Source organism: Microdochium trichocladiopsis, assembly GCF_020744255.1.
Source record: "Microdochium trichocladiopsis strain MPI-CAGE-CH-0230 chromosome Unknown B0I36scaffold_2, whole genome shotgun sequence".
NCBI classification, from domain to species: domain Eukaryota; kingdom Fungi; phylum Ascomycota; class Sordariomycetes; order Xylariales; family Microdochiaceae; genus Microdochium; species Microdochium trichocladiopsis.
The window spans coordinates 4,614,513-4,629,636 of NW_025763545.1; the positions used below are offsets into that span (position 1 = coordinate 4,614,513).

General features: G+C 55.2%; 3 protein-coding genes across 3 annotated transcripts; 2 read left to right on the forward strand and 1 right to left on the reverse strand.

Moving 5' to 3' along the window:
* Window positions 1–323: 323 nt before the first annotated feature.
* Window positions 324–1,423, reverse strand: B0I36DRAFT_346415 (uncharacterized protein; the record flags this gene model as incomplete). Its single annotated transcript, XM_046156460.1, has 3 exons — window positions 324–395; window positions 682–1,159; window positions 1,320–1,423. The coding sequence occupies 3 exons, from the start codon at window positions 1,421–1,423 to the stop codon at window positions 324–326; spliced, it is 654 nt and encodes a 217-aa protein (XP_046017591.1).
* Window positions 1,424–6,318: 4,895 nt separating this feature from the next.
* B0I36DRAFT_316372 (uncharacterized protein) lies at window positions 6,319–7,376 on the forward strand. The gene has a single exon (XM_046153021.1). The coding sequence runs from the start codon at window positions 6,533–6,535 to the stop codon at window positions 7,112–7,114; it is 582 nt and encodes a 193-aa protein (XP_046017592.1). The 5' UTR covers window positions 6,319–6,532; the 3' UTR covers window positions 7,115–7,376.
* A 4,616-nt stretch (window positions 7,377–11,992) lies between these two features.
* Window positions 11,993–12,868, forward strand: B0I36DRAFT_316374 (uncharacterized protein; the record flags this gene model as incomplete). Its single annotated transcript, XM_046153022.1, has 1 exon — window positions 11,993–12,868. One exon carries the CDS (start codon window positions 11,993–11,995, stop codon window positions 12,866–12,868), a length of 876 nt encoding a protein of 291 aa, XP_046017593.1.
* Window positions 12,869–15,124: the final 2,256 nt, after the last annotated feature.

Consider the following 15,124-nt stretch of genomic DNA (forward strand, 5'->3'; position numbering starts at 1 on the left):
TGCAAACGCTGTGTGTGTGCAGCTTCATTCAATCCAAGATGCGTGCCTTCAAGCATGCTTTCGGTCTGGTACCGATAAATTCCTTAAAAAGAGAGCTAGAGTTCCGGATCCGCGGGGTACGGGGCGGCAGCCCTGTGCCACACGAGCGTAGCGACGTGGCGAATAACCACGGAAGTGAGATGATGAAATCATATTTTCTACTGCAAAGAGAAACCATGGATATGCAACAACAAACACAGAGTGTGGGAGCGTGGCTGACGCCGAAGGTGGCATGGCGCGTGACCAACAGACGGACGAGGCGACGGCGAGCCAAGGGGTCGTCGTCAACGAAGTTCGTTGACCAAAGTGGATACGACAGGGAATAATTTGGCCTTTGGACGAATCAGAACGCCCATCTAGCGAGCATTTGGTGCGAGCTCTGTATGATTCACTTGTAAGATGGGCGTTGACCGTTGACGCGGGTGGGTCCTGACCCCCCGCTTACCTTCCAATCAGAACTGGGCCTGCTGGCCCAGTCTGGTTACCTATTTGGGACGAAACTGGGTCAGTTTCTACCACCTTCGAAGATACTAAAGGAAGGGCTGGGGCCCTTCCAAGAACAGAGCAAAGGAGTTCTCTTTCTTCCTCATTCATTTTCGGAGAAAACCAAGCGGCGCTTCAACACGGGGTGCACAACCATACCGGAGGGTGAGTTGTTCTTCTTTTTTCTTCTTTCTCTCTGCGAAGGCAGGATGGACGACACGGGGAGTGGCGGTGGGACGGAGGACGTGCAGTCGCCGAAGGGGGCGATGACTGAGGAGCAGTGGACGAGATGGATCGAGCAGATGCAAGGCATCGTGGAGGAGGAGGAGCGGGAGCGACAGAAGCACCATAGTCCGGTGATGGTGGTGCGTGCAGGATGTGTTCCTGCGTACTTGTTCCCACGGAGTTTGGTTGGTAGTCCTCGGGGACCGATGGTTGTTCACTGCTGTGGCAGGGACGGAGAGGCTTGTACGAGGGACGCAGAGTGGACGAGCGGCCATGGATGCGTGGCGCACGCGTTTGGCTACCGGCAGAGGACGGCCTGTGGGCCGTCTGGGATTGACGAGACCGAGCTGGGCGAGTTTGTTGCGTTGGCAGGATGGCAGCTAGAGCCCCTTCTTGACCGTCTGCACTTTGTCTGTCAGTGGGTGTGTGACAGGACCGCTTGGGGGCGGAAGAGCCCGGGAGGGGAGCAGCGGGACGGTATGAGTTGGATCATCTCGGCCAGGCCGGCTTCTTGGACTGATGCGGAGCATTGGAAGCAGCGGAAGGTTGTCTTCACGTTCTGGGTCATGTACCCAGGAGAGCCGCGTCCGCACGCGGTTGTGTCGGTGATGAGACTCGTTGCCACTGGGGTGGTATCGTTACCATAGGGGCGGCAGACATGCTGCTCGGTGGCCATGATGCACGCCGTGGGCGTTGCTGGGCAGGTGATCCTGCTTGGGGGACCACGTTGGACCGTCGGGGAGATGGTCTTCGGCAGACCTCAGAGATGTCCGGCCTTTGCGATAGCAGGTGACTGGCGCGCCTGGATACGGGAGTAGTTTGGTCGTGAGACTTCCTCCCTTTTCTCCCTCCCCTGGTGGTGCACGAACCACCACAGAACATCGCGAGATGACTCCAACACTAGTGCAGTGGGGCCTCACTTCCCCCACCCAGCAGGTGCGAAGATGCACCGACTACAGACAGAGACAGAACCATGAATGAAATGAATAGAATGAACTGGTAGAACAAACCACGAAATGAAATGAGTGATGTACGTAAAACAGAGTGATGAGAGTATCTTTTCTAGAGGCCCTGGGTCGCGCTGGGGCGCTCCCTTTTTTCTAACCCTAAGCTCCTACCCCCTTCGACGGCACCAACAAGTGTGCCTCGCTTCTCCCGGGACCATGCGTGCTGTGTAAGCATGCTTTTACCCTACGATTACCGCTAGTAATGTTAAAAAGAGGTACTTCCTTTCCGGAACCGCGGGGTACGGGGCGGCAGCCCTGTGCCACTAGCTGCGCAGCAGCCGTGGCGAATAACTCGAAGAGACATGAAGAATGAATGCTGTTACTACTAGTAGAACATATGGCTATAACAACAACAACGCTGGAAGCTGGGAGCGTGGCTGACGCCGAAGGTGGCATGGCGCGTGACCAACAGACGGACGAGGCGACGGCGAGCCAAGGGGTCGTCGTCAACGAAGTTCGTTGACCAAAGTGGATACGACAGGGAATAATTTGGCCTTTGGACGAATCAGAACGCCCATCTAGCGAGCATTTGGTGCGAGCTCTGTATGATTCACTTGTAAGATGGGCGTTGACCGTTGACGCGGGTGGGTCCTGACCCCCCGCTTACCTTCCAATCAGAACTGGGCCTGCTGGCCCAGTCTGGTTACCCTTTTAGGGCTCTGGTGGGCAAACCAGAGACCCACATGGATTTACATAAGGGAGGGCTGAGGCCCTCCCCAGGAGAGAGCAAAGGATTTCTCTTCTTCCTTCTTTTCATTTTCCGGCGGAAAACAGCAGCGGGGCGATAAGAACGGAGTGAGGTGTTGCGGGAGCGGTAGGATACGTTGGTATGTGTTTGCCGGAGGTGAACGTCCTGGATGGATGCAGTGCACGGGGGTGCGTTGCAGCGCTGTGAGATGGCAGGATGCCGAGATAGTAGTCGTTGTCGGACGGAGGCTGACGTGACGGAGTGATACTTGCTAGTTGCAGGGCGAGGCTGTGGAACGATGTCTTCCGTAGGGAGCACGACTGGGAAGGAGGGGCCGAAGATTCGAGTAGGTCTTACCTTGACTATCCGACCTCGTGGGGCGGATGTTGGCGGAGGCCGTCAGGAAGTGGTCACGGCAGTGGCTAACGTTGTAGTCGGCGGGGCGACGAGCGTATTTCCAGGCACGCGGGGCGGTGCGATCCCGGGAGGGGAAAGGGCGACAGTCTACTACGAGGGGAGCCGAGGTCATGGTTGCGCCGGAGGGGCTGGTGGAAGCACAGGATGAGTCGGCAGACGAGGAGATTCCGGTGGAAGCGTTGATTCCTTGCGTGGAGCGGCATGATCACTAGCGATGGGGACGAGAGGCGTTCACATGTGGCACGAGCGGTCCTACCTGGGAGGACCTTTGGCGATGGTAAGAGAGCAGCGGTGGATGACAGGCATTACATATGCTGGCACGAGCTAATCATTGGATGGCAGGAGGCCTTGGAGAATACACCCCTTCGTGAGTCGGGGTTTTTAGCATGTATTAGCTCTAGAATTACCACGGTTATCCAAGTAGTAAGGTACTATCAAATAAACGATAACTGATGTAATGAGCCATTCGCAGTTTCGCTGTATAATTGCTTATACTTAGACATGCATGGCTTAATCTTTGAGACAAGCATATGACTACTGGCAGAATCAACCAGGGGTTGGTGCTGCGTCCGAGTCCTCGGTGTGGACGAGGGAGGTGTTGCATCTATTGCGAGCGTGGGTGAGCTTTGGGTGTGCCGGTGGTGCATGGATGTGTGGCATACCCGGGACGTGTCTTCTTTTTCCAGGTCTTGGTGACCCTCTGCAGTTGAGGCTGCATCCTTGCTGGAGTATGTGCTCGGTAGCGTAGGCTGTGTCGCACTGTGGTGCGAAGTTGAACATGGGACGATGAGTAAGAATGAGAGTGAACCCATGAGGGGACGAATGGCAATATGTGGAACAAGTAACCTGTGCAGTGTGGAAAACACCAGAAAGTATCGTGAGATGCGTGAAATGCTGTAGAAGTGGAGCCTCACTTGTGCAAAGATGCGTGCCCTAGAGCATGCCTTTATTACTTTGACTGCATGCTGTCAAAAAGAGGTACTTCTATTCCGGAAAGAAGGGGGTTACAGGGGGAAGCCCCCTGTGCCGTGGTCCGCAGGACCCTGGCGCTCACCTCGAAGAGCAATGATGAAATCATATTGTTACTACTAGTAGAAACACCATGGCTATGCAACAACAACGCTGGAAGCTGGGAGCGTGGCTGACGCCGAAGGTGGCATGGCGCGTGACCAACAGACGGACGAGGCGACGGCGAGCCAAGGGGTCGTCGTCAACGAAGTTCGTTGACCAAAGTGGATACGACAGGGAATAATTTGGCCTTTGGACGAATCAGAACGCCCATCTAGCGAGCATTTGGTGCGAGCTCTGTATGATTCACTTGTAAGATGGGCGTTGACCGTTGACAGAGTGGAGCCTCGCTCCATCTCTTGCTACCCTATCAGAGATGGGCCTGCTGGCCCATATCTGTTACCTAAAAGGGACGAAAGTGGGCCACTTTCTCCCACATGGCAAACTACAAAGGAGGGCGGGAGCCCTCCCCAGAGAAAGCAAAGGGAGTTTCTTTTCTCTTCCTCTTTCATTCCCGGGGGGAACGACAGCGGACGCGACAACAACGGAGTGGCACAACAAAGACGGAGGAAGGTTGTTCTTTCTTTCTTCTTTTCTTTCTTCGAACCAGGATGGAGAGGGCACTATGGGAAGCGTGTCTTCCCGGCTTGCGATGCGCGGAGTGCAAGGAAGGGCAGGATGGGTTCTGCCTAGGTACGTCGATGCTGGGACTGAAGACGTTTGTGGTGGACTCTCGTCCGCCGGTAGATGAGGCGCTGGAGGCGTCGGGGTTCATAGCGCCAGGGAGTGGGCGTGCGCTGCGTCGCTTACTTGGTGAGACGGGGTCTTGTATTGCAGGATCTGTGGCGGGCCGGGTGTGCCTGCCCTCTGCGTCGGCAGGGAGGACGATGACGATTTTGGTCCCGGACGAGGAACGAGATCGAGCTGGTCGAGCAGCTCTTGTGACTTACTTTGTGGACTCGCAGGGTTATGCGAACGTGACGCCGGTCGTGAGCAAGGGAGTGCGTGGTGGTGTGAGCACTCTTTTCCGGCCGCCGACGAGGGAGGGGCAAGATGGGTTCTGCGTGCAGGTAGCCGAGTACCCTGTAGGGGAGTCGCGTCTGGTGGACTGCCAGGTATGTATGAGTCGAAACACGCTGGAGTGTGTCTGTCTGTTTGGCAACAGGTTGGTGGTGCCTTTCCCCTTCATCACGGTCGGACACGGCCGTGTGGTAGAGCGAGATGGCTCGCAGCTCTGGATGAGTCATGGGAGGAGGGACGAGCACTTTTTTGCCTGTCAGCCTCGGGCTGTGTTTACGATCTCGGAGGAGACGGACAGTATGCGTGAGGGCCAGCTGTCTGGCTATGTCTTGGAGGGGACTGATCTTTGGGAGGATTCCTCTTCGGAGCAGGAGTCCATGCAGGGCCGTGAGGCCGATGATCGCTCGGAGCGTAGCGAGACGCTGGTGTCTTCCCCCTGACCAGCCAGTGCTGGCGGCTCACTTCAGAGGCGTGGTAGACCTTGCGGAGGTCTCTCGGTCGTGTGGTGTAGACGGGGTGTCTGCAGGAAGCAGTGCATCAGACCAGCCGTGTGATGGAGCGTATAGAGTCATGTATGATTGAAACGAACGGAGTGAATGAATAACCAGTTCAGTGAACAAACAATGAAATGAATGCACCTTGGAACAAACAGGGTGGAACAACAAATGAGCGGAGTGAATGAATGACTGAATGAAATGAGATGTGTGGTGGTAGAACAAACCACCAGAAAGAATCGTGAGATGCGTGAAACAGTACGAGAGTACAGCCTCATGTGGGCCGATGCGTGTAAGCTCAAGCATGCTGGTGGTCTGGTACCACTAAATTCCTTAAAAAGAGGTACTTCTTTTCCGGAACCGCGGGGTACGGGGCGGCAGCCCTGTGCCACACGAGCGTAGCGACGTGGCGAATAACCACGGAAGTGAGATGATGAAATCATATTTTCTACTCACAGAGAGAAACCATGGCTATGCAACAACAAACACAGAGTGTGGGAGCGTGGCTGACGCCGAAGGTGGCATGGCGCGTGACCAACAGACGGACGAGGCGACGGCGAGCCAAGGGGTCGTCGTCAACGAAGTTCGTTGACCAAAGTGGATACGACAGGGAATATTTCGCGATTTGAGCGAATCAGAACGCCCATCTAGCGAGCATTTGGTGCGAGCTCTGTATGATTCACTTGTAAGATGGGCGTTGACCGTTGACAGAGTGGGTCCCTGGACCCTACCGCTCCACCTATCAGAAACGGGGCTGGTGGCCCAGTTTCGTTACTCTTTTGGGCATGCAACTGGGTCAGTTGCTGCCTACTTGGCAAACTACAAAGGGAGGGTGTGCACCCTCCCAGAAGATGGGGGGGATTTCCATTCTTCTCTTCTTTTCATTCCTGGCGGGAACTCGAGGGACGATACTAGCGGGATGCGGGGTCGCTCGGTGGGCGACTATTTGTTGACAGAGGCACGTGGGCCTCGCGGAGATGGTAAGTGTCATGGATGGACACGTGTGCGGACGCTGACGAGGAGTTGTAGACGACTCGGAGGAGAGCGACAGGTGGTCGATCGGTTCCTTCGTGGTGAAGGATAGGGAGCAGGGCGACTTTGGGGCGGTGTCCCTAGGGAGCTCGACTTGTTCAAGTTCGGAGGACGAGTCTATGGAGCGTGAGTCTCTGGTGCCATGCACGCCTCGCCCTGGCAGGGCAGGCTTATCCGGGTCAGCAGCGGTGCCTGTGATGATCTCGTCTTCGTCGTGTCCTAGTTCACCGCCTCGTTTGGAGCGAGGGCGGAAGAGGCGACGGATTGAGGTGTCCGGTAGCAGCCAGGAGGATGGTGAGTCCTGGGGAGAGGAGTCACCATTATTGTCTCGGTTTCGGAAAGGGACGAGGAGCGGGACAGCAGGACGTGAAGCACCGACGGAGACGGGGCTGGTGATCGAGCAGATGGCGAGCGAGATTGGTGAGTACGTCGCTGAGCGCGTGAAGTTTGTTCTGACTCAGTTGGTGGATCCAACTCAGAGTGAGGCAGCCTTGCAGAGGGCTGTGAGTGTGCTTGGCTCTCTCCGGGAGGGAGGGCGGCAGTTGTGTGAGGATGTGGTGCAGCCGGATGGTAGTGGTGTGACATTGCAGGGCCCCGGTCGCGCGGGCGCGCACCTTTCTTCCTCCTCGTCTTCCTTTCGCTGGCGCACTTCCAACTTGCCTGCAACAGTAGTTGGGTCTGGTCCGGAGGGCGAGTGTTGAACATGTCTATGGGTACTTGGTGGTGCCTTGGCCACGGGGAGCGGTAGCTCCCGGACTTGACGTGACTTGTCCGCAGTGGCGGGTGTTCAGAACTAGCAGAGGCTGGATGTGGAGAGGGTCTCTCTTTGCAGCGCGCTTGGAGGAGGTATTGGTGTTACGTTTGTAGCACTTGCGGAGGCCTTCTGTGTATACGGCCGTAGGTGGAGGACTGTGTACTTATGAAACTGGGTGGAAGTAGATAGGATCATCTGGATATTGTGGCACGACTTTTGTGTGGAAACATTCGTGGAAGCATAGGGATGGAATGATGCGTGGGACTATTCATAAACAGGGTGCATGATTGAGTGAATGAAATGAAAAACATGTGTGAAACACCAAAGAATATCGTGAGATGTAAAAATAGTGAGGGTGTGCAGCCTCAAACCACAAGATGCGTGCAGCTAAAGACTGCTGATAGTCTGGTACCACATGCTGTCGGAAAAGAGAGCTAAGATTCCGGATCGGCGGGGTACGGGGCGGCAGCCCTGTGCCACTAGCTGCGCAGCAGCCGTGGCGAATAACTCGAAGAGACATGAAGAATGAATGCTGTTACTACTAGTAGAACATATGGCTATGCAACAACAAACACAGAGTGTGGGAGCGTGGCTGACGCCGAAGGTGGCATGGCGCGTGACCAACAGACGGACGAGGCGACGGCGAGCCAAGGGGTCGTCGTCAACGAAGTTCGTTGACCAAAGTGGATACGACAGGGAATATTTCGTCGATTGGACGAATCACAGCCCATCTTCGCGACCATTTGTATGGGCGCTCTGTATGATTCACTTGTAAGATGGGCGTTGACCGTTGACGAGAGTGGGTCCTTGGACCTACCTCGCTACCCAATGAGAAGTGGGCCTGCTGGCCCATATCGACTACCCTTTTGGGACAGGAACTGGGTCAGTTCTGGCCCCACTTGGCAAACTACAAAGATGGGCGGGAGCCCATCGGAAGGAGAGCAACGGCGTTCTTTCCTTCTACACCTTTTTCGGAGGAAAAACACAGCGGAGCGACACGCGGGACGAACACACAATCGACGGAGACTTTGTGCATACCTCTTCTTCGGGAGAAGGGAGGGACAGACGGAAGCCTGGAGGCTTCCTATTTTTTTCTTCTTATGTTCTTGTGGCCAAGAACCAAGCCTTGTGGCTGCACTGCGTGCATCCGGGAGGGACACGAGACGAGATGGCGGCGAGTACTTCAACATGGGACGATGTGTTGCAGGAGAAGAGGAGGGAAGTGACGGCTGAGCTGCGGAAGCAGATTCTGGTAGCTCGGGAGGATGACCCGGTGGGCGACATGCAGAGGCTGGTGGATACGCGGGGGGCGGAGACTCCACGTGAGCGCCATCGAGAGATGGTGAGTAAGTGGCTATGGAAGACAGGGCTCATGGAGGAGCAGGACGTGTCCTCTTTCTTGGCTGCACTGGGAGGTGCAGAAGCCTGCGCGGCGGGACCGCTTGACCTCTATTGGTCGGGCGTGATGAAGGAGGAGTGGTTGACGATCTTGGTGCCCTCGAAGATGGCCTTGGAGGAACCATATGGTCGTGCTCTTACCAAGGTGGGGTACCTGGTGCACTTCTTGCAGGACAGACTGGGTTGTTCTTCCTCGGAGAAGGATGTTGCGAAATGTATGAGGAAGCAGGCCAAGAAGGGACGGACCTCGGAATTCTTTCTGCGCAAGCAGCAGCTGTGTAGCGCACGTTTCGGCCTGTTCTCGTGTCCCAGGTCTGGGTTCAGGCTCGTCGTGGTGGACGAGGAGGACCTGGTGGGCTACCGGATACGGGAGTGCAAGCACATGATGGCTGCGGAATGTGTCTTCGCGGACAGGATTGTCCAGCCTTTTCCTCTTATCACGCAAGCATTATGCCAGAGCCCGGGGCGAGATGGCAGGTTCCTTTCTGCTTTGGTCAGGTTGTGTACCCGGACTGTGTTGCGGCAGCCGAGACGTGTGTTGTCGCTTTCCGAGCCGCATACCCCTGCGGGGCGTGTGACGCTGGAGCGGGCGAAGAAGGATGAGAGGATTCTCGACGATGTGCAGGAGTTTATGGCGACTACTCTCTAGAGCATGTGGAGTTATCAGGATGGCTGGACCAAATCATGAATAGAATGAATTGGAGCAAGCAGTACAACGAAATGAAATGAGTGCATGAACAAACAGCGTGATCAATGAAGTGACTGAATTGGCTGCAACAATGTGTGGAGTAAACCACCAGAAAGAATCGTGAGATGCGTGAAACAGTCACTTGTGTGACCTCAAATGTGCGAGATGCGTGTAAGCTCAAGCATGCTGGTGGTCTGGTACCACTAAATTCCTTAAAAAGAGGTACTTCTTTTCCGGAACCGCGGGGTACGGGGCGGCAGCCCTGTGCCACACGAGCGTAGCGACGTGGCGAATAACTACGAGAGTGAATGATGAAATCATATTTTCTACTCACAGAGAGAAACCATGGCTATGCAACAACAAACACAGAGTGTGGGAGCGTGGCTGACGCCGAAGGTGGCATGGCGCGTGACCAACAGACGGACGAGGCGACGGCGAGCCAAGGGGTCGTCGTCAACGAAGTTCGTTGACCAAAGTGGATACGACAGGGAATATTTCGCGATTTGAGCGAATCAGAACGCCCATCTAGCGAGCATTTGGTGCGAGCTCTGTATGATTCACTTGTAAGATGGGCGTTGACCGTTGACGCGGGTGGGTCCTGACCCCCCGCTTACCTTCCAATCAGAACTGGGCCTGCTGGCCCAGTCTGGTTACCCTTTTAGGGCTCTGGTGGGCAAACCAGAGACCCACATGGATTTACATAAGGGAGGGCTGAGGCCCTCCCCAGGAGAGAGCAAAGGATTTCTCTTCTTCCTTCTTTTCATTTTCCGGCGGAAAACAGCAGCGGGGCGATAAGAACGGAGTGAGGTGTTGCGGGAGCGGTAGGATACGTTGGTATGTGTTTGCCGGAGGTGAACGTCCTGGATGGATGCAGTGCACGGGGGTGCGTTGCAGCGCTGTGAGATGGCAGGATGCCGAGATAGTAGTCGTTGTCGGACGGAGGCTGACGTGACGGAGTGATACTTGCTAGTTGCAGGGCGAGGCTGTGGAACGATGTCTTCCGTAGGGAGCACGACTGGGAAGGAGGGGCCGAAGATTCGAGTAGGTCTTACCTTGACTATCCGACCTCGTGGGGCGGATGTTGGCGGAGGCCGTCAGGAAGTGGTCACGGCAGTGGCTAACGTTGTAGTCGGCGGGGCGACGAGCGTATTTCCAGGCACGCGGGGCGGTGCGATCCCGGGAGGGGAAAGGGCGACAGTCTACTACGAGGGGAGCCGAGGTCATGGTTGCGCCGGAGGGGCTGGTGGAAGCACAGGATGAGTCGGCAGACGAGGAGATTCCGGTGGAAGCGTTGATTCCTTGCGTGGAGCGGCATGATCACTAGCGATGGGGACGAGAGGCGTTCACATGTGGCACGAGCGGTCCTACCTGGGAGGACCTTTGGCGATGGTAAGAGAGCAGCGGTGGATGACAGGCATTACATATGCTGGCACGAGCTAATCATTGGATGGCAGGAGGCCTTGGAGAATACACCCCTTCGTGAGTCGGGGTTTTTAGCATGTATTAGCTCTAGAATTACCACGGTTATCCAAGTAGTAAGGTACTATCAAATAAACGATAACTGATGTAATGAGCCATTCGCAGTTTCGCTGTATAATTGCTTATACTTAGACATGCATGGCTTAATCTTTGAGACAAGCATATGACTACTGGCAGAATCAACCAGGGGTTGGTGCTGCGTCCGAGTCCTCGGTGTGGACGAGGGAGGTGTTGCATCTATTGCGAGCGTGGGTGAGCTTTGGGTGTGCCGGTGGTGCATGGATGTGTGGCATACCCGGGACGTGTCTTCTTTTTCCAGGTCTTGGTGACCCTCTGCAGTTGAGGCTGCATCCTTGCTGGAGTATGTGCTCGGTAGCGTAGGCTGTGTCGCACTGTGGTGCGAAGTTGAACATGGGACGATGAGTAAGAATGAGAGTGAACCCATGAGGGGACGAATGGCAATATGTGGAACAAGTAACCTGTGCAGTGTGGAAAACACCAGAAAGTATCGTGAGATGCGTGAAATGCTGTAGAAGTGGAGCCTCACTTGTGCAAAGATGCGTGCCCTAGAGCATGCCTTTATTACTTTGACTGCATGCTGTCAAAAAGAGGTACTTCTATTCCGGAAAGAAGGGGGTTACAGGGGGAAGCCCCCTGTGCCGTGGTCCGCAGGACCCTGGCGCTCACCTCGAAGAGCAATGATGAAATCATATTGTTACTACTAGTAGAAACACCATGGCTATGCAACAACAACGCTGGAAGCTGGGAGCGTGGCTGACGCCGAAGGTGGCATGGCGCGTGACCAACAGACGGACGAGGCGACGGCGAGCCAAGGGGTCGTCGTCAACGAAGTTCGTTGACCAAAGTGGATACGACAGGGAATAATTTGGCCTTTGGACGAATCAGAACGCCCATCTAGCGAGCATTTGGTGCGAGCTCTGTATGATTCACTTGTAAGATGGGCGTTGACCGTTGACGCGGGTGGGTCCTGACCCCCCGCTTACCTTCCAATCAGAACTGGGCCTGCTGGCCCAGTCTGGTTACCTATTTGGGACGAAACTGGGTCAGTTTCTACCACCTTCGAAGATACTAAAGGAAGGGCTGGGGCCCTTCCAAGAGATGGATGGGGTGCAGACATTCTCTTCCTTCTTTCCTTCATTCTTGGAGGAAAACAGCAGAGCGGCAGACGGAGTACCACAACAGGGGATCGTTGTGCACTTTTCTTTTTCTTTTCCTTCTTCGCAGAAGATCTGGACCAGGATGGGTCTTGTCGGAGATAGTGCCCCTCGGGGACACGAAGTGAAGCAGGGCGTGTATTTTGTTACGCTCCGAGAGGATGCGGAGGTTCAGCAGTGGAGCTGCAGGCTTCCTAAGGACGCTGCTCGCTTGCGATGGTCTGCGTTGATGGCGGAGACAACGGGACAGGTTTTGGACGGCGATGGACCGAGAGGTCTGGAGCACTCGATTGAGGAAGTGGAGCGGACGTTTACCAAGGCACTGTGGCAGTGGTGCGAGGAGTTCGGACTCTCTGTGCAGGGTTTTTCTTCCCCGGGGGAGATGGAGGGAGAGGGTCTCCCTATTAGCACGTTCCAGCTCGCGAGCTTGATGGCGATGCGTGCGCCTCACCGGTATGAGGTGTCGTCTCGGGACGTCAGGGAGCAGTTCTTCGGGAATGCTCGGCGGTTTGTGCCGAGGGCTGTGAAGTCCGCACTTGGGTGCGAATGTGTTTGTCACTCTTTGTCCGCTGGGGCGGACTCTGATCCGTACGTGAGTCTCCTGGGGAGATTTGCTACGAGGAGGCAGTGGGTCGCTGCGAGTCTCTTTGCTTCTGCCTATTTGGCTAGATATATTGGCCAGTGGGCCCAGATACAAGACATGGATGTTGTCTCACTCTGCGTGGAAGAGTGGCTGATGAGCCTTGGTAGCACCGCAGTGCTGGGTTGGACTGCGTCTTCTTTCTGGGCCGCAGCTGATCAGTGGCGGAACCAGGTATCCTGCACGGAGGAGAAGCCGTGCACTTGCGTTAGCTTGGCGGTGAAGGATTGTTGGTCGGAGGATGATCTCATTCTTGCCCCTCCAGGACTACGTGGGGCTCTTGGGAGATACAGGCTGTTCTGCCAGAGGTATGCGTACTAGACCGGTGGCGGTAGACTTCTCTTTCTACTCGCGTGGTTTCACCATGGGGATTTGTATACACGCGAACAGAGTCTTGTGCTATGCACGCGCGGAGCACTTGTAGATTAGTGGAATGGGAATGACAAACAGGATGGATGATGAGATGAGTCGAACAACCAGTGAACAGGGTGATTGAAATTGAACAGAGTGAATGAATGATTGCATGAGATGAAATGAAAAACGTGTGTGAAACACCAAAAAACATCGTGAGATTAGAGAAACACTAACAGTGAGGGGCTTCGTTTGCCCCAACAAGATGCGTGCAGCTAAAGACTGCTGATAGTCTGGTACCACATGCTGTCGGAAAAGAGAGCTAAGATTCCGGATCGGCGGGGTACGGGGCGGCAGCCCTGTGCCACACGAGCGTAGCGACGTGGCGAATAACTACGAGAGTAAAATGATGAAATCATATTTTCTACTGCAAAGAGAAACCATGGCTATGCAACAACAAACACAGAGTGTGGGAGCGTGGCTGACGCCGAAGGTGGCATGGCGCGTGACCAACAGACGGACGAGGCGACGGCGAGCCAAGGGGTCGTCGTCAACGAAGTTCGTTGACCAAAGTGGATACGACAGGGAATATTTCGTCGATTGGACGAATCACAGCCCATCTTCGCGACCATTTGTATGGGCGCTCTGTATGATTCACTTGTAAGATGGGCGTTGACCGTTGACAGAGTGGAGCCTGCCTCCACGACTGGCTGACCTATGAGGATGTGGCCTGCTGGCCACAATCCGTTACCTAAAAGGGACAAAGTGGGCCACTTTGGACCAACCTTGAAAGTACAAAGGGAGGGCGGGAGCCCTCCTCGAAGAATGAACTGGCAGGACATTTCTTCCTTCTACTTTGCAGGAGCAAGCAATAGCAGAGCGACAGTCGGGACGGAACAACGAGACGGAGGAGTTGTCCTTTGGATTTTCTTTTCCCTTTGTTCTTGTGGCCAAGAACCAAGCCTACTGATGCACTGCGTGCATCGGCGACACGAACGACAGTGAGCGATTAGGAGGAGCGGAGGCAGCACGGGGACTGGTGGTCCCCTCAGATAGCCGCTGCGCGGCGTCGGAACACGAGCAAGGCTTGGTTGTGTACGAAGGCAGAGAGGAGGAGCGCTTGTGGCGCTTTGTTTTCTTACAGTAGCGTCCTGGTGGACGTGAGAGAGGAACGGTTGTGACTGGTCTTCCCTGACCGGGGGTCGAGCAGAATGGAGTGTGCTGAGGATCAATACTTGGTAGGATGGAGTCAGACCTCGGAGCAGTGGTTGGATCAGGTGTCCTCGCAGGACCCGGATCTTCGCTTGACTGTTGCGCTAGAGCTGGAGGCGATGTTAGATGGAGTGATGACTCGGTGTGGTCGCGGGACTTTGTCCGAGTTGCAGGGTGCGGAGCGACTGTTGTCTACTTCCCTTCTGCGCTGGGCGCGGGACCGTGGGCTGACCATGGAGAGTCGGCCGTTGCCTTCCACGGAGGGGGAGAGGAGCCCTGTGGTGTCGGGGCTTGTTCCGTATTTCGCGGGGCTTGTGCTTGCCATGGCGTCTGCTGCAGCGCGGCGCGGTGATGCGTGTGTGTCTTTCGATGTGCCGGTGGTGCGTGAGCTGCGCTCTCATAGGATCTGTTCTATGTGCTGGAGGCATTCTTCCCAGGATCCTGTGGGCCGATTGGAAGATCTGCATCATTTCGTTGATGCGCATTGCACGCGTGAGCAGTGGTACTTGGTTAGTATGGCTTACGTTCTGGTTAGTGTACAGGCCGCTGCGGGCCGTCTTTGTTCTCCCCGCTTGGCTGCTCGGAGAGCTACCCTTTCTTTTAACATTCAGTTGTGCATCGTCCCGCCGGAGCTGGACTAGTACGTGGCGATGAGCTGGCGTAGAGACGGAGTCGACGGTGGTTTTCTTTTGTGGTCAAGGTGGAATTAGGGACCATGCGATGCGTAGTGCAGCAGCAGGCTTGAGACAGGATGAGATGGATGTATCATAAGTAGTGGAAGCTGCGTGCATGAATAAGAGGAACGATAGAAATTGAACAGCGTGACTGATTGAATGAAATGAGATGAAGTGTGGTGCACTAACCACCAAGAAGGATCGTGAGATCTGCAGAACACTGTGTGTGCATGCCCTCAAAAGATGCATGTCCTAAAACATGCTTTTAGTCTGGTACCGAATGCTGTCAGAAAGAGGTACTTCTTTTCCGGAACCGCGGGGTACGGGGCGGCAGCCCTGT